Genomic DNA, 18,350 nt, shown 5'->3' with positions numbered 1-18,350 from the left:
GGTGGTGTGGAGTCGATTCTAATAAGAAAAAAAGGGGGAGAGAGAGAGAGGGGGGAAAGGTAAAATTTGAAAATAAAAAATAGGGTTAAAGTAATTTTTGATAAATAATAAGAAAAAAAGAACTTTATTGCATATTTATTTACCAATAAAAAAAGAAAGAGTTAAAAGTAATTTTTGAATGTAAAAAGTAAAAAATATAAAAAGTTAACACCTTCCGTTAGCTCCATCCGTTACAAATTAACGGAATTGGGCGGCAGGGGTCTAATTGTTAATAGAATGCTAAGTTTAGGTGTTTTTTTGTTAATAGTGAAAGTTCAGGTGTTTTTTTGCGAGTTGTCAGAAAGTTCAAAGGTTTTTTTGAAATTTTCCCCAACTTAAATATAGGTGACAAGGCACCATCGGCTGTAATACCATCTGTTAGCTGTTACACATGCATGGATGGGATCGGGATTTAATGGTGGTGACCGCCACGATAAGAATTTTAGAAAATGCAATTATTATATTTAAAAAAAAATTATGCCCAACTTATATAGTCTCGCCATCACTAGATTTTTTAGTATACATTTTGCCATTACTATGGTAAAATTCTGGTTCCGTCCTTGTGTACATGGAAAGACAAATTAAAATGTGGAGTTGTGTGTAAGCTGGCAAAACGTGAAAATTTACTACTGCTACGGAATGTCGCCAGCTTATGTCCCTGGGTACAATTTTCCCACTTTGAAAACAATCAATATTCTCTTGTTTGAACAACTTTTGTAGTTTTTTTGAGGTGAAGAGGAGAGGATAGGAGTGGAGAGTCTTTTGTGCTTGTGATTGCACTACTCTAACTATTACATTAGCGGTACACTTGGTTTGATAGAATGAAATTGCCAATGAAATGAAATTTGGAATTGGATGAAATGAGATTGGAATATCCATTCATGTTTCCAATTTTGATTGTGCTTAAGAATAGTCGTTCTCATCCGCAATGATATAGTGTGGCACTACTAATTTTGGTGTGATAAATAAATGGAATGGTAATTCGATTTTTGTTTTAGTGAAATGACGATCTCTTTACTAAGGTGAATAGTGATTTCATTTCACTAAAGCAAAAACTCTCACCATAAATAAAAATTTGATTTTCTGTATTCTCCAAACTTTTTTTCTCCCTTTGATGAGACTTTACAATATGAAAAAGTTGCACTCTGATTTTATATAGTTTGTTACATATATCTACAAGGCTGTAGAGAATTTAAAATTTCAGAGCAGAATAATCTTTTCCCACCAAATAGCTTACAAAATTCAGAGAATAAAGTTCTGCACAACTTTGCAATGCAGGGAAAACAAAAGAGACCATCTCCACTTAAGCCCATAAATCACCACTGCTAATCACAATTTTTCACAGACTCTTGATCAGCAAAACCACAACACTAGCAACATCACCGAGACATAGAAGCACATCACTTAATTTCCGTTTGACCAAAAAAAGAAAAGAAAAAGAAGCACATCGCAGAGCGAGAACAAAGTTATCGAATTGACATGGACGAATTCTTCAAGGTTCTTCCGTCTTTGGAGCGTAGGCTTGCACCGCATCTGCTACTGTGAGGAAGATCTTGTTGTCTCCTATCAAGTTTGCAAAGCCAGAGGCATAGAGTTTATCGATCACAGCTTGCCCCGGATTCGCTAAAACAAGCTGTTAAAAGAAAGCCAAAACAACAAAGGTAATACATAACATTTTAATTACTTGGTAATCTTCACTATGGATTTGAAAAAACATGTTCTAGTTTGAGTTCTACCTGAATCTCTCTCTTTTGGAGGGTTCGGTGGAGTTCTTTCAAGGCATGGATGCCGCTGGTGTCTATATCAGTAACAGCTGCCAAATAAAAATCATAATCCCAGGTCAATACAAGTTGTTATAATTCAGTTTTGGTTGGATTTTTTTTTATAACCGATTATTCGAACCGATGAACTGACTAATCTGAAGAACCACTCCCACCGTCCACCAGGGAGCCTAATTAAAACCTATAAAAGGCCTCGTATGAACTAACCCAACACAATAATTGATAGCACGTTGGTTGCCAGGTGACTACTACTCCACCAATCCATAGGAATTTGATTGGAAATTACCCTAAGAAGTATAGGATGAATCTTTCTCCTGTTTAACAGTAACAAGGGCAGAAAATCGCTTACGTGACATTTGAACTATCAGATACTGAATTCTGGTTTGCTTATTTGCTTTCACTTGTTCTTCCTCATCGATTAGCCATCTCAAAATCCTGCAAAATAAAAAATGAAAAAATCGGTTGCCATTGATCTGGTTCCAAACTTTAAACTATTTTATGACCCTATTTTCCAGTATTTCTACTACTCCTAATTTTTAGAAGTAACCATGAACTACTCATACCTCTCCTTGACATAGTTGGAGTTTGAGAAGTAGATAGCAGAATCAACTCTCACAATTAGTATTCCAGGAACTTTTGTTGCATCTGGGTATTGCTGTATATTCCTGTAAACACAAGTCATCGGGAGCTTCCCCAGTAGAGCAGTCCGCGGCCTCGTCACTTGCAGCAGGATTTTAGCAAAAGAAATCCCAACCTGTCGCATTGAAAACATGCATGATTAGCAAAACAAGAAAATGCAAGTCAAAACATACACAAGACAGAAACTGTTTGCCTTCTTCCTTACAGCAATCAAGAGGCCTATCTCAACCGAAACGAAAACCACACCGAAGAAGGCTCCCATACAAGCAATAAAGTCTAATTTGTCAATCTTCCATATGAGGATCATGGCTTCAATGTCGATTAGTCCTATCACGGCTGATACGATGATAGAAGCAATAACGGCATTTGGGGTGTACTTGAATAGTGGGGTGATCAATAACAGAGTTAACAATAGCACAAACGACATCACAATGTTTGAGACGGCTGTATTACATCCGGCCATGAAATTAACTGCCGTGCGAGAAAATGATCCTGCCCAAAAATATTTAAGAAAATCCAAGTATTTGAAATCCAATGGAATCGTTGTTAAGTTGATCATTAGAAGTGTAGATTTATTTGCCGAAAAATCTGCTTACCAGTGGCCACATAACAAGATGTCATTGAGCCTATGACATTCATCGTTCCTAATGCTACCATTTCTTTGTTTCCATCAAGCTCATAATCCTTTACGGCTGCAAATGTTCTTCCAATTGCTATGGATTCCTACAAACCAAAATATCTCTATTAGAAGGTCTATTGGATTAGATATGTCGTTAGCAGAAGCATTTGAAAGGCTTACTGTAAGTGCTATCATTCCTGCCACAACACCGATCCTGAATCCTTTCAGAAGATATCTGCCGGTGAAATAAATTTGATTTGCAGATGCTGGATTCACACCTTTTTTAATATCGTGTACCTTCAAATTTTGATGATGATTGTTAGCCAAGGATTATTCACATTTGAAAAACTTGAACACCATGCTTGTCAGCATGGTGTTCATGAGTATTTACAGGAAAAGGATTTTCATGAGAACTTACAATTGCAACACCATGCTTGTCAGCATGGGTGATGAACACGAATAAGGTTGCGAAAAAAACAGAAATCAGTGGAGCGATTGCTGGTACCCAAAACCATTTTCTGTTCTTCTTTCCCTGTCCCAATTCAGTAAAGAAATTAGACACAATGCCCGGCTCAGTTCGGTTCGTAGAGGAGCCTAGCTTGAGCAAAGCCGTAGCTCGGCTAGTCTAGATAAGCTTGGCTCGTATGTATGGCTCGGCTGGTTTAGTACTCAAACCAAGCTCGAGCTTTCACAAATACTGATCGAGCTCGGGCTCTAATATTTTGGCTCGAGCCGAGTTAGAGATCGATGAATTTCAAATGAGCTGAGCTCGAACAAGCAAAGGCTCGGCTCAACTTGTTTGCAACCCTAGGTGTAAAAGGGAGGCAGCAGGAAGCTTACAATGTATTTGGTAATCAGAAGAAAGACCAAGAATGAAACTCCTATGAGTATTGTTTGCCAGTTCCACTGCAAGGATAAAAAGAATACAAACCAAAGTAGCTAAAAATGTTGCACTAGAGGAAGCATAAACAGATAGGTAAATATTTACCTTTTCCTGTCCCCAACAAAAACAAGATCCAAACCAAGGACGGACGCATGATTTCAAGATTGGTTGAGCGAACATTAGAAAGAAAGGGTTATTAATTTGTCAATATGAGTTTTATTACAAAAACTATTATACATTGATCAAAGATTTTCTAAAAGTGACATTAATTTTTTTTCCAAAACTCGTGGTTTGGTGAATGTTAGATTCTTCGAAATTATGTTGCGCAGGCGAACATGTATAACCTTAAAGGTTTTAGATAAAAACTACTATAATTATGGCAAAAATTTGAAACTTGGGTATGATGGTCGCCCGGGCTCATCCGCTCCTCGGTCCGTCCATGATTCAAAATGAAACTAAGAAACAGAGGTTAGTCTTACCCCATGATGTACAGAAGTCAATACTGAGTGCATTACAGAGACTATATCAGTCTTCTTTGTGAAGGTTGTTATGCCTAAGAAACCTTTAAGCTGTTGAAGACCAATGGTAATGGCAGCTCCAGCCATAAACCCAACAATGGCGGCATGTGACAGAAAATCAATCAAGAAACCCAATCTGAAAACAAAATGCCAAGATGAATCTAGAATTTTAGCTTTGTTTATAGCTGACACAACGAGAAGAGAAGTAATACCAAACATGAATATGAGCCTAATGGGTTTGAGTAAACAAGCGGTTCTTGACAGAGCTCAATAGAGAAAAATGATTAATGTAGCCGACCCCAATTGATTGGGACTTAAGGCTCGGTTTGGTTTGGTTAGAAAATCCAGACACAATTGTTCGGAAACAGCTTGCCATCCAAGTTTCATGAAGATTGGGTGAAAAACATGAAACCGAAAAATAATATGAGAAAGCGTAGGAAGGAAACCATATCAAGTCATCAAATAGGAAATCAGGATACCTTAAGACACCTAAAGTCACTTGAGTGATTCCGGCAAAGAATGTAGCCGTGAAGGCAAGTCGCCGGTACTCATCCTTATTAGAGGGATCAATCTCATTCCGCAGCAGGGTTCCTAGCAGAAGAGACACCACTGCCACTGGTCCTATGGCAATATCTCTTGAGCTACCCATGAAGGCATAAACCAGAGGTGGAACAAAGCTACTATCTGTATTGTGTGAGGAAAGGGATATAATTCAGTTGAGTTAGAGTAATGAATAAGGGAAATGTTTTTAATTGATGAAGAAACTCACATAAACCGTATTGAGGATCAAGATTTGCAAGCTTTGCATAACCAATATCCTGTTTAACACAGTTAATGAACTGTTAGAAATTGTCCGAAGGTTGTGTTTGGATCACTGAAAAAATGACAGGGTATTGAGGAAACAGGATTAGCTTTTGTACCTGAGGAATGGCAAGGCTTGCAATGGTAAGTCCGGCGATGAGATCACCCATGAATTTGGACCGATTGTAATCCCTCCCCCAGTCAAGAATGGGGAAAAGGGCTTGGAGGCCAAGGACCAACTTTCGAGATTTTGGTTGGTCCTTAAAAGGGCGCAAGGGTTCGTCATGGAAGAAAGTTTCCTTCAAAGTAGCTGCGAATTCTTTAGAAAGTTTCTGCCTTGGAGGTACTCCCACCTTGTGAACGCGCTGCGAATCCTCCACATGGTAATTCGATGGGGGAGATCTTGTAACATCAAGTTCTCTCCTTCCTAACTTGTCAGTTACTTCACCGCTCATTGTGGCTAGGCAGTAAGCACTGACTTATGATCACCCTTGTAACAAAATAAGAAACAGGTCGGAGAAAGGGACTAAATTCAAAATCCGAACGAGATGATCATTTCATAGACACATCTGCCAGTGTGATTCTATAGTCGTCGCTTCATTACGTATAAAATATTTTCCATTATCTGTTTGACTAAAGAACCATAGATTAACATTCCTCGACAGAAACATATATGGGGTGTTTGGGAGCCAACTTTTTGGCTTTTCATTTTTTACTTTTTGGCTTTTTGGCTTTTGGGATTATGACCAAAATGTATTTTGTATTTGGTAGAGTGTTTGGACGATATGTGCAGAATGCATTTTGCAGTAGGAGTAGTGTTTGGAAGATATGGAATGAAAATGAATTATGGATTGATTTTTTACTATGTTGCCCCCGGTTATTAATAATGGTATATAATATATATAAATAATGTTTGGACTCAATTTAAGTAATACTAACTGCGTTCTTATAAACTTATTTGTCCACAACTTATTTCGGTATTTCTTACTTTTTGTTTAGCTTTTCATTATGATTTTTAAAATTAATCATTAATCAAAAAAGTATAAAAAAATAGACCGATGTTAAATTTATTTATTTTATATAAGACGACGCTTTAAAAAAAAACATAAGAGTTGAATACTTTTTTTGCCTTTCTGTGGACTTTTTTTTTTTTTTCATATGTGTCAAACTCTTCTCGTCGAAACGAATAATTAATTCAAAAAATATAATACAAATATGACAAAAATTCAAAAAAGACAACAAAACAGAAAGAATAAAAATTAAGTTAACAAGAACCCACCCTAAGCAAGGATACAGAACAATCCTTGATTTTGGTTCTCAAAATGGGTCTAAGAAGAGCATCTTAAACTTTGCAGCGACTTTCAATAACCAAAATTATGAGTACTTTCTTTAAGAGAGATGAGAATGATAGGAGTAATTAATCTTGCATCTGTTATCACACTAGAAAGAAAACAAGGACCAGGAATTTCCATCCCCATCAAGCTGTTACCATCTCCGCCAAGAGGGCAAGAACCCGGGCTCTAAAGTGGTAAATGATCAGCAAGAAAACATCGCTGCAAGCCTGCAACAATTTGCAGCCTGTTCATTCCTCATCTGCACCACTAATCGTGAAACTTGAGAATTAAAAACCAAACCACTCATCAATTTAAGTTCAGAGCATTCAATTACCACTCTAGTTCTAGTACTAACATTTGAAACGCATCAAACTCAATCAAAATTATGGCAAAATGGGAATTATCTGAAAAGAGAAAGGGTAGCCTTGTCTTTTTGGCATGGCTAAATTCGAAAATGGAAAAATTGGAATTGAAAAAGCTCCTTTTTGTAGATTATCTGTTTTGTTTTAGAAACAAGAAATTGGAAAATGGATTTTACCCAAAATCTATTTTCCCTCTTCCTACCAAACACCCAAAATTCAAAAATGGGAATTAGAAAATGCAAAACCAGGCCATCCAAACACTAGCTCTAACAGGTGATGCGCTCAGCAGAATCAATTAATTACCTGATATCACTACGTAAGAAGAACTAAAGAGAATAGGCGATGATATGGAACAGATACTCTTCTGCTTATACAATAAGGGATTTTTTCGCCGCGCAAGATATGATGATGTTTACGAAAACATAAAAGTCAAAGTACAAGTTCAGGAGTTAGAGCATCCACATCGGACTCAAACAAAATTTCCTCACCAAAATAATTAAAAGATCACTTTTTTTTATTTTCACTAGTCAGCATTTTAAACTCACATTGCACTAGAATCTCTACTTTAATTCTATTCTCTGAAAACGCTTCTTTCTTTAGTCTTTCTCCTCTATACTGGAGTAACATTTTTTCAAATGCCATTCCATAATTAAACAGTCGTACTCGAATTATCACAAAATATTAAACGATGCTAAGGTTGAGTTTGACCTACCAAATTTTGGATTTTTTTTATTTTTTATTTTTTTTGTCATTCGTTAAACACAATCTACTTTATCCTAGAGAACTTGGGGAGAGAGATTGGTGCTTACGGGAATCGAAACCAAAACTAGCAACTTTTCTCTTCGGAGAAAGGGACTACATTCAAAATCCGAACGAGATGATCAATTCATAGACACATCTGCCAGTGTGATTCTATAGTCGTTGCTTCATTACGTATGAAATATTTTCCATTATCTGTTTGACTAAAGAACCATAGATTAACATTCCTGGACAGAAACATATAGAGCTAACAGGTGATGTGCTCAGCAGAATCAATTAATTACCTGATTGATGTCACTACGTAATAAGAACTATAGAGAATGCGGCGATGATATGGAGCAGATACTCTTCTGTTTATACAATATGGGATTTTTTCGCCGCGCAAGATATGACGATGTTTACGAAAACATAAAAGTCAAAGTACAAGTTCAGGAGTTAGAGCATCCACATCGGACTCAAACAAAATTTCCTCAACGAAATAATTAAAAAATCACTTTTTTAAAATTTCACTAGTCAGCATTTTAAACTCACATTGCACTAGAATCTCTACTTCAATTCTATTCTCTGAAAACGCTTCTGTCTATAGTCTTTCTCCTCTATACTGGAGTAACATTTTTTCAAATGCCATTCCATATTTAAACAGTCGTACTCGAATTATCACAAAATATTAAACGATGCTAAGGTTGAGTTTGACCTACCAAATTTTGTATTTTTGTATTTTTTATTTTTTTTGTCATTCGTTAAACATAATCTACTTTATCCTAGAGAACTTGGAGAGAGAGATTGGTGCTTACGGGAATCGAAACCAAAACTAGCAACTTTTTCTCTTTGGATAACCAAATTTAATGAAGACCACGCTCTCTCCCTTTCCTTTCTCTCACTCTCCTCCCATCACTATCAATTGACCCACCCACTTGCATTTATTTCCAACTCTCTCTATCTCTCTGCTAAAAATGTGTTTTTATTAGAAAAATGATTTTGACACTCCACTTTTTTATGATAGCACTTTAAAATTTTTCTTTTAGGAAAATTTATACCATAGCAATTAGCAAGTTACATTACACTAAAAAGATAAATTTTGAAGTGCTATAATAAAAAAAAGTAGAATGCCAAAATCAGTTTTTTTCTTTTGATTAGAATTGTAATTGACAGCTTCTCCGAATTACCTCAAGTTGTAGGAGCGAATGAGTTTGCTCCCGCACCCGCTCCGGGGAAAGTCTGATTCTGCCGGTCTTGCCATTTTCTCTTGGATCTCTTCTTGTGACACAATTGTTTCCAATATTGCTCTCTTTATCTGACCAAATTTTGCAGGTTTTTGGGGTGGGAAAGAAGAGGGAGAGACCTTTGTGGGTTCGGCTCCCCTCCGGTATACTTCTGTCCATTATCATCCATCTGTCCATTATCATTCATTGTGTGTGGTTGAAATTCATTCTATATGATGCAGGGAAGCGTATAAGAAAATGGATGATCGAAGCGATAAGGACAATCACAAACACAATATTTTAGAGAAACTCTATCTGACTCTTTTCTTTATCAATAATCAACTGTTTAGCCCTAAGGCATAAAACTGAATATAAAGGTAGCAACGCGAACCCTAGAAAACATAAAGAAACAATACCGAAATTAATTCGGACCCACAAATTAAACGAAAAAACAAAACATCAGAAAAAAGAATGGGCTGAATTGGACTTTCCTACGGAAAGTTATAAGAGCGCAAAGAATAGCCCAAAAACGGAACGAAGGCCTAATTGAAAGCCTAAACGGCCTCAGAAGGCTAAAAAACACACGGCACATAGCCAAAGACAATGTGTTCTGACTCATAGCCAAAGACAATGTGTTCTGACTGTTGGTCGTTTCAAATCGAACCCAGGCAGGCCCATCACCTAAATCCATGATCAGTAATATTACGAAAATACCGATAAGTAGAAATGGGCCTTGGCATGCTTAAAATGGAACTCCTCCTCTTTGGCTACTGCATCACTATACATCCAAAACCATATGCATGCTTACACTTTTACCACATGGACCTGATCCATGGCTACACTTTTGCAATATGGACCTGGCCATTTCTCAACCCAAAGCCCACTGTTTTGGCTGGCGAAAGTCTAATCCCAACAAGTCAAGCAACAAAGTCAAAAACACAACGAAAAGAAAAAAACTTGCTTCCTCCGTTTTTAAATGAGTTCACTCTCACTTTTTTCTCTGTTATTTTTGTCTTGTTTATTATCTTTTAATTTATAGGAGTAACATCTTTTATAATTTTAAAAATTTTGTATGATAAAATTAATTGAAATTTATCAAACAATATCCATATTGGATATTTTTAATATTACAAATTGAAAGATATAAATAATTTTTTGAAGTGTTTGGAATAGTAACATGGACTCTCATTTAGAAACGGAGGGAGTAAAATACAAGCACAACAAGTCTAACAACACAACTTTAAAATACAACTGTGGACACAATTGTGTCCGGAACCGTAAAATACAAGTAGATCCATGTCCATCCCATGATTTCAGATACAGTTATGCTTTAAAGTTATGCATGTAGCATTGTTCATATAAGCAAAATTTCGGACTTTTTTTTAGCTTAATTTCATTTGGATTATTTTTTTGTCCTTATTCAAATTTTTTTGCACTTGTGCTTTAAGGTTGTGCGCGAAGTTGTGTTGCTAAACTTGTTATGCTTGTATTTTAAGTTTTTATCTTCTTTCTGTTGTGTTTTGACTTGTTGGGCCCATTTCCATTCTTCTCAACTTTTTCTCTAACTTTTAGTTTAGTCTTTATTTAAATTTTTTTCGCATTTGTTAGTTTTACGCCTCACTTTTTTGGTTTTCCGATTCATTTTGTCAAGACGAATCGAAAAAGTAAATTTTTTTTTACTTTTACCAAAATATTTTGAGAAATAACCATTTTTTAGCAAAATGGGTAGACTTTTTCGACTTTTTTTTATACTTTAAACTGGTTACTTTTCAAAATATTTGAGTAAAAGTAAATTTTTTTTTTTACCTTTCCAATTTGTCTCGTCGAGATAAATCAATAAGTCATAAGAGTTTAGCACAAAACTAATAAATGTGGAAAAAAATTCAAATAAAGACAAAACTAAAAGTTATTAAAAAAAGTCGAGTTGAATGGTAATACGTTGTTTTGGCGAGCCAATACAATGGTCTTTGGGGTGGGAAATGGCTCGGTTTATGTGACAAAAGTGTAGCCATAGATATGGTTGTGGATGAATAGAATGAATCTCAATCGCACAATGGATAATAATGGACAAAAGTATACTGGAGGGGAGCCGAATCTGACCTTTGTGATGTTTTGTTTCTAGAGTCATTACAGCAGAAGTTTAGAGATTGTCCAAAGCCCTGACCCCAAATCCGTCCCTCTTGGATCTCGAACACTGAACTTCATGGAAGGAGGGAAATGAGACTAACCAACTGAGCTAGCTTGGTTATTGCATTACTCTGAAAAGCAATATTTTTGGAACTTCAAACAGTATATATGATGTTCTAAATATGATGTTTTCGCAGAACATTTGCTTTATAAGGTAGTACGTGATTGTCTTATTCACGGAGCAGCCGTGACTAGCTTGTTCACGAAGAAAGCGCGATCTCAGTCATCTGTTTTGGCAATCAACAGTTGATATAACTTTTTAATCATTGATCGGTAATAAATATTTTTTACCGTTAATAATTCGTCTTCAATCTGAATCGTCCAAAACACTTTTAAACCGTAAATTTTATTTACGGAACCTCCGTAGTAAGTGTTAGGTTTGGGTTTATTCCGTAATTATGATGACAATGGTCCGGGTTGGGACCAACAGCGGCTCTAGAAATTATTGTCAGTGTCTGTCCTTGTATTAATCAGAACGTAACACTGATGATACTTAAAACAAATCTCTCAAATAAGAAATGAAATTAGGAAATTGATTTTTACACTCTTGTTTTCTTCAAGTGCACTTCATTTTTTTTTTTTCTCATTCATATACAATTACAAAACTACCCTTCATATATTTTCCATTCACACATGAAAAAGGTAATTATGTAATTTCACATTACTACAAAATAGAAAAATGAGTTCATTTAGATAAAAGGAAAGTGTGAAAATCAATTCCCCAAAAGTATATTAACTTCAATATTGGGAATATTTTTTATTACCCTTTACGAAAATTATATTTTGAAATAGTTGCTCAGTTAGTTCTATACTCCATTATTGAGAGGCAGCAGAGAATTTTAAATTTCAGAACAGAATAGCCTTTCTTCCACTGTTATAAAATCCACACTTTACAACTTTACAAAGAAGAGAATAAAGCCCCACACAACTTTACAATGGAAGGAAAACGGACCAAAGAACACCACACTGATACACATTGAAAAGTAGTGGCTGAGCTCTGGAAAACAGAATCACCATGGCCCTGCTTTTCCCCCCAACAAAACGATTTTACAACACCTTTATGCACCAACCCCACTATTTTGCCAGCCCCCGCACCAAATCCATTTAAACACCAAAAATCAACACTGCAATTCGCAAGTTTTCCTAGAGACTTGACAAGCAAAACTACCACACTAGCGACATCACCGCGACGTCGAAGCACATCGCAGAGCGAGAAACGAGTTATCGAACCGACACGGATGTGATCTCTTCAAGGTTCTTCTGTCTTTGGAGCGTACGTAAGCACCGCATCTGCTACCGTGAGGAAGATCTTGTCTTCTCCTATCAAGTTTGCAAAACCGGATGTGTAGAGTTTATCGATCACAGCTTGCCCCGGATTCGCCAAAACAAGCTGTTTAAAGGAAGTCAAAACAACTAAGGTATATACAACATTTAAGTACTTGGTAATCTTCACTTCGGATTTGAAAACACATGCTCTAGTTTGAGTTATACCTGAATTTCTCTCTTTTGGAGGGTTCGGTATAGTTCTTCCAAGGCATGGAGGCCGCTGGTGTCTATATCAGTAACGGCTGCAAGATAAAAATCATAATCCCAGGTCGATACAAGTTGTTGAGTTGTGGTTGGAACTTATGTATTTTAAATAACTTGGTATCTGCCCCAATGGCCTGACTAAGCCGGGGGACCAATCCAACTATCCACTTTGTGGGACCCGGTTAAAGCCAAGACAAAACCCCCTATGAAGTGACCCGACACAGGAATTGATAGCACGCGGGAGTTGATTCAATCCAATGCCAGAAAAAAGTTTCCTCCGTACCCTGGTCGCCAGGTGACTATCACTGTGCCTATCCAAGGTTTTTGGTTGGAAATTACTATAAGAGGAATGGAAAATCACTTACGTGACATTTCGACTACTAGATACTGAATCCTGGTTTGCTTATTTGCTCTCACTTGTTCCTCCTCATCGGTTAGCCATCTCAAAATCCTGCAAAAAATGGGGTTTACTATTAATCAGGTTCCAAAAGTTAAACGATGTTATGACCGTATTTTCATGTCTTACAAAATACTCCTAACATTCAAAGTAACCATCTATGATTGAGCAAAATGGAAAAGTGAAAGTCAGCATATATTTACAACCTGAGAAACACGGACACCGACACTAGCATGGACACGGTGGGGGATAGTAGAAAATATGTAATATTAGGATAGAAATCAAGTTCCGTAAGAACATTCCATCCTTCCATATTCATGTAACACAAAGGCCAATCTTCCTTCTTTTATGTCTGTATCTCAGTCTACCCAAACATATGGTAACAACCAAAACTAAATTAATACTCCATCCGTCCCAATTTAAATGTCCCCTACGGTTTTTCGTGCATTTTCAAACTTCCAAAAAATATCTTCTACACATTATTATTTTAATTTTCTTACACCAAAATAAAGTGCTCACATTTAAATTGGGACAGAGGGAGTGTCTTTACAACTCTTATTGTTGTCTTTTCAAAATTTTACAAGTTAAATGAGGGTTTTATTTGTTCAAAATTTATTTATTCGAAGTTCTGTCCTAATATTTTTGGAATAGCATACCCCCGAGATAAGGTTTCACTGTTATCAATTGATCCTCATGTTTCTATCCGTGTCCAAGTTGAGACACGGATGTTCTCGATGTGTCCCTGGTGCATCCCCTACTTGAGGATAATTAAATTTATGGACACGCCATGTGGCATGTCCCATACCTGTGCCTGAAATGTTTGACACACCTATGACAAGCAGTTAGGAGTGTCGGTGCTTCCTCGTCTACAACTCTAGGTACAAAACCGAAACCTCTTTAAGACTACAGTAGACCACCAATAAGACTGTCTGGATTATCGATTTGTAACAGGATTTATAATGGAAGAGAATCATTTTATCTTTTCCTTTGCTTCCGTATATCCCTTTCTAAATTCATGATACAAACAAAGCCACAGTAATATCTTTAACATCTCTAACCATTATGATATTGTCTCTTGTCTTCAACTTTTCCTTTCACCCAACTGATCGCTCCGCAAATCCATGAACCAAATGCAGTACTTTTTTTCTCCTTTTTCAATACAAAAAAACTAAGTTCATAAGATTGACAAAAAGGCCAAGAGCATCAATACCTCTCCTTGACATAGTTGGAGTTTGAGAAGTAGATTGCAGAATCAACTCTCACAATTAGAATTCCTGGAACTTTTGTTGCGTCTGGGTATTGATTTATATTCCTGTAAACACTAGTCCTCGGGAGATTCCCCAGTAGAGCAGTCCGCGGCCTCGTCACTTGCAGCAGGATTTTAGCAAAAGAAATCCCAACCTGTCATATTAAGACATATTAGCAAAATAAGAAAAATGGTAGTCAAAACATACACAAAACAGAAACCGTAATCCTTTTTCCTTACAGCAATCAAGAGGCCTATCTCAACCGAAACGAAAACCACACCAAAGAAGGCGCCCATACAAGCAATAAAGTCTAACTTGTCGATCTTCCATATGAGGATCATGGCTTGAATGTCGATTAGTCCAATCACGGCTGATATGATGATAGAAGAAATAACGGCATTTGGGGTGTACTTAAATAGTGGGGTGATCACTAACAGAGTTAACAATAGCACACACGACATCACAATGTTGGAGACGGCTGTATTACAACCGGCCATGAAATTAACTGCCGAGCGAGAGAATGATCCTGCCAAAAGAAGTTTTAAAAAATTGAAGTTTCTGGAATCCAACGGAATCTTTGTTCAGTTGATCATCAGAAGCTCAGTTTTATTTGCCGAAATTTGCTTTTTACCTGTGGCCACATAACAAGATGTCACTGAGCCAATGACATTCATCGTTCCTAATGCTACCATTTCTTTGTTTCCATCAAGTTCATAATCCTTTATGGCTGCAAATGTTCTTCCAATTGCTACGGATTCCTGCAAAACCAAAATATTTCCATTAGAAGCTCTATTGGATTAGATATGTCCTTCTTGTAGTATAAACATTTGAAATGCTTACAGTAAGTGCTATCATTCCTGCCACAACACCGATCCTGAACCCTTTTAGAAGATATCCGCCCGTGAAAAAAATTTGATTTGCAGAAGCCGGATTCACACCTTTTTTAATATGGTTTACCTTCCAAATTTTGATGATTATTGTTAGCTAAGGATTACCCACAACTGAAAACTTGAACACCTTTAAAGGAAAAGGATTTTGATGAGTACTTACAATTTGAACACCATGCTTGTCAGCATGGGTGATGAACACGAAAAAGGTTGCGATAATAACAGAAATCAGTGGAGCAATTGCTGGTACCCAAAACAATTTTCTGTTCTTCTTTCCCTGTCCCAGTTAAGAAAGAAATTAAACAGAAGCCTACCTACCACAGAATAACTTTAGGAGAATTAAGGGTTAAAATGGGGCTGCAAATGAACTGAGTTGTTTACGAGCAGCTCAAAGCTCGGCATAGTTAGTTTAGTAAAGGAGCCGAGCTCGAACTTGCCTTAGCTCGACCATTCTAGATAAGCTTGGCTTGTATATATGGGTTTGGCTGGTTTAGCACTCGAACCAAGCTCTAGCTCTCAAAAATACTAAGCGAGCTGGAGCTCAAATATTTGGCTCAAGCCCGGTTCGAGATCACTGGATTTCAAATGAGCTGAGCTCGAACACCTTAAAGTTGAGCTCTGCTTGTTTGCAACCCTAGGCATGAAAAGGAGGGAGCAGGAAACCTTACAATGTATTTGGTAATGAGAAGAAAGGCCAAGAATGAAACTCCTATGAGTACTGTTTGCCAGTTCCACTGCAAGGATAGAAAGAATACAAACCAAACAAAATAAAAATGTTGCACTAAAGGCATAGAGAAACAAGAAATAAGCTTTTTAGGTTGCAATAACTTTCTAAAACACTGTTTGAATCTTGATTGCATAAACGGGACAGATAGGTAAACGTTTACATTTCCTTTTCCCCCATAAATACAAGATCCAAACAGTGCCTTAATGAAACTAACGGAGCTTAGTCTTACCCCATGATGTACCGTAGTCCATACTGAGCGCATTACAGAGACTATATCAGTCTTCTTTGTGAAGGTTGTTATGCCTAAGAAACCTTTAAGCTGTTGAAGACCAATAGTAATGGCAGCTCCAGCCATAAACCCAACAATGGCGGCATGCGACAAAAAATCAATCAAGAAGCCCAATCTGAAAATAAAATGCCAAGTCAAATCTAGAGTTCTAGCTTTGTCTGGTTGACCAACCTCACATTTTGAATTCCCCTATAAGTTCCTTTCCTTGTATTTATGAAGTCTGTCTGGAATTGTTTCATTATCCTGTTTTCCGATACAAAGACAATTGAAAGTTTGAAAATACTCATCGTTTTAATATTGGTTATTTTCTTAGTGTTTTCTATTATCAGAAACAGGTTGCCAAGCAATTTCTGCATTTACTAGACACGAGATAAATCATCCAACAAACTAAGCCAATTCTATTCAAAGATCAGCCCTTTGTCCCTATTCTTCAAATGAAAACAAAAATAAAAAACGACCATTATACCAAGCATGAATATCACTTCAAAACCAAAATGAAAGTGACAGTTGTTTTCCACTCAAGAGCCAGACACAATTGTTCGGAAACAGTTTGCCATCCAAATTTGATGAAGATTGGGTGAAAAAAAAAGGGAAAAAAAAAAAAAATCAAACGAGACACACCTTAATGTTGGGTGAGTACCAAAAAATTGAAAAACCGGACCATAATGCACAAGAGGCAGCAAACGAAGGAAACCACATAAAAGTCATGTAACAAGAAACCAGGATACCTGAGAACCCCTAATGTCGCTTGAGTGATTCCGGCAAAGAATGTAGCCGTGAAGGCAAGTCGCTGGTACTCAACCTTATTAGATGGGTCAATCTCCTTCTGCAGTAGGGTTCCTAGCAGAAGAGATACCACTGCCACTGGTCCTATGGCAATATCTCTTGAGCTACCCATAAAGGCATAAACCAAAGGTGGAACAAAGCTACTATCTGTGGTATATGAGGACACAAATACGATTCAGTTAAGTTATCACGACAAAGGAAGTTTAGGTTTTTCATAAGCAACATAAAGACTCACATAAACCATATTGGGGATCAAGATTTGCAAGCTTTGAATATCCAATATCCTATTTCAAAAAGTTAATGAACTGTTAGAAATTGTCTGAACGTTGTGTTTGGATCACAGGGAAATGATAGTTTATTTCCCGAAAAAATCTAGTTTCATCACTTCATTAGCTTTTGTACCTGAGGAATAGCAAGGCTTGCGATGGTTAGTCCGGAGATGAGATCACCTTTGAATTTGGACAGATTGTAATCCCTCCCCCATTCAAGAATGGGAAAAAGGGCTTGGAGGCCAAGTATCAACTTTCGAGATTTTGGTTGGTCCTTAAAATGGCGCAAGGGTTCGTCATGGAAGAAAATTTCCTTCAAAGTCGATGTGAATTCTTTCAAAAGTTTCTGCTTTGGAGGCAGTCCCACCTTGTGAACATACGGCAAATTCTCCACATGGTGACGCGATGAGGGCGATCTTGTATCATCAATTTCTACCTCATCAGTCACACGACCACTCATTGTGGCTAGGCACTTATGCTCACCTTTGTAACAAAATAACAAACAGATGGGAAAAAAGGACTGAAGTCAAAATCCAAACGGTATGATCATTTCATAGAAACATCAGCCAGTGTTTTATTATTGTTGCTATTTAAACTATCAAATACTAGTTTCCATTATCTGTTGATGAGAAATGTGAAAGGTAAAGGAAAGGACAAGGGAAAAGATTCGCGTATAAATTCATCAACATTGGCAATCCACAAGTGGTAAAGAATCAATCTTCCACTTGAGTACGGAAGCATAGATTAGCGTTCCTCAATAGAATCATAAAGAGCTAAAAGTTGCAAATACTACAGTATAGAGCAAATATATGACCACTACAAGATTATGCTGTGCTCAACAGAAGCAATTAATTACCTTATGATCACTATGGAAGAAGAACCGTAGAGAATGTGACTATGGAACGCTTATATGCATATATAACCATATTAAGCAACTTACAGGGGTTAAAAGTCAACAGAACGAAAAATGCACGAAATTTGTATATCCTTCATAGACAAAATAATGAACCTAGATCGTTTTCGCACCTACATACACTGCCCAAGCCGGAAAATTAGAATTTAGCTCATCAAATAAAAGACAACTGTGTTATTAA

At 36.9% G+C, this 18,350-nt stretch overlaps 2 protein-coding genes across 5 annotated transcripts in view; both read right to left on the bottom strand.

Annotated features, from left to right (window-relative positions):
• The window catches only part of LOC131308877 (sulfate transporter 1.3-like), a 30,355-nt gene extending 12,205 nt beyond the window's left edge, over positions 1 to 18,150 (bottom strand). Inside the window, exons 1-14 of one of the 4 annotated variants that reach the window (XM_058335921.1) lie at positions 18,113 to 18,150; positions 17,390 to 17,739; positions 17,223 to 17,271; positions 16,930 to 17,134; positions 16,142 to 16,316; positions 15,854 to 15,919; positions 15,349 to 15,462; positions 15,139 to 15,255; positions 14,930 to 15,056; positions 14,538 to 14,824; positions 14,262 to 14,452; positions 13,020 to 13,105; positions 12,616 to 12,692; positions 11,969 to 12,514 (exon numbers count right to left, since the gene is read on the bottom strand). In XM_058335921.1, coding sequence (XP_058191904.1) covers positions 12,374 to 12,514; positions 12,616 to 12,692; positions 13,020 to 13,105; positions 14,262 to 14,452; positions 14,538 to 14,824; positions 14,930 to 15,056; positions 15,139 to 15,255; positions 15,349 to 15,462; positions 15,854 to 15,919; positions 16,142 to 16,316; positions 16,930 to 17,134; positions 17,223 to 17,271; positions 17,390 to 17,716 — 1,962 coding nt within the window. In that variant the 5' untranslated portion in view covers positions 17,717 to 17,739; positions 18,113 to 18,150 and the 3' untranslated portion in view covers positions 11,969 to 12,373. The other 3 variants (XR_009194589.1, XM_058335920.1, XR_009194590.1) reach the window with 3 other exon arrangements.
• LOC131308876 (sulfate transporter 1.3-like) lies at positions 1,238 to 5,931 on the bottom strand. The gene is made up of 13 exons (XM_058335919.1): positions 5,400 to 5,931; positions 5,249 to 5,297; positions 4,959 to 5,163; positions 4,441 to 4,615; positions 3,919 to 3,984; positions 3,497 to 3,610; positions 3,259 to 3,375; positions 3,056 to 3,182; positions 2,665 to 2,951; positions 2,384 to 2,574; positions 2,170 to 2,255; positions 1,776 to 1,852; positions 1,238 to 1,672 (listed from the first exon to the last, which is right to left on the bottom strand). The coding sequence occupies exons 1-13, from the start codon at positions 5,733 to 5,735 to the stop codon at positions 1,532 to 1,534; spliced, it is 1,971 nt and encodes a 656-aa protein (XP_058191902.1). The 5' UTR covers positions 5,736 to 5,931; the 3' UTR covers positions 1,238 to 1,531.
• Positions 18,151 to 18,350: the final 200 nt, after the last annotated feature.

This window comes from Rhododendron vialii, chromosome 11a, assembly GCF_030253575.1.
Source record: "Rhododendron vialii isolate Sample 1 chromosome 11a, ASM3025357v1".
In the NCBI taxonomy this organism is placed as follows: domain Eukaryota; kingdom Viridiplantae; phylum Streptophyta; class Magnoliopsida; order Ericales; family Ericaceae; genus Rhododendron; species Rhododendron vialii.
The sequence above is the reverse complement of the archived record's forward strand: the minus strand, read 5'-3'. Positions and strand labels throughout refer to the sequence as shown.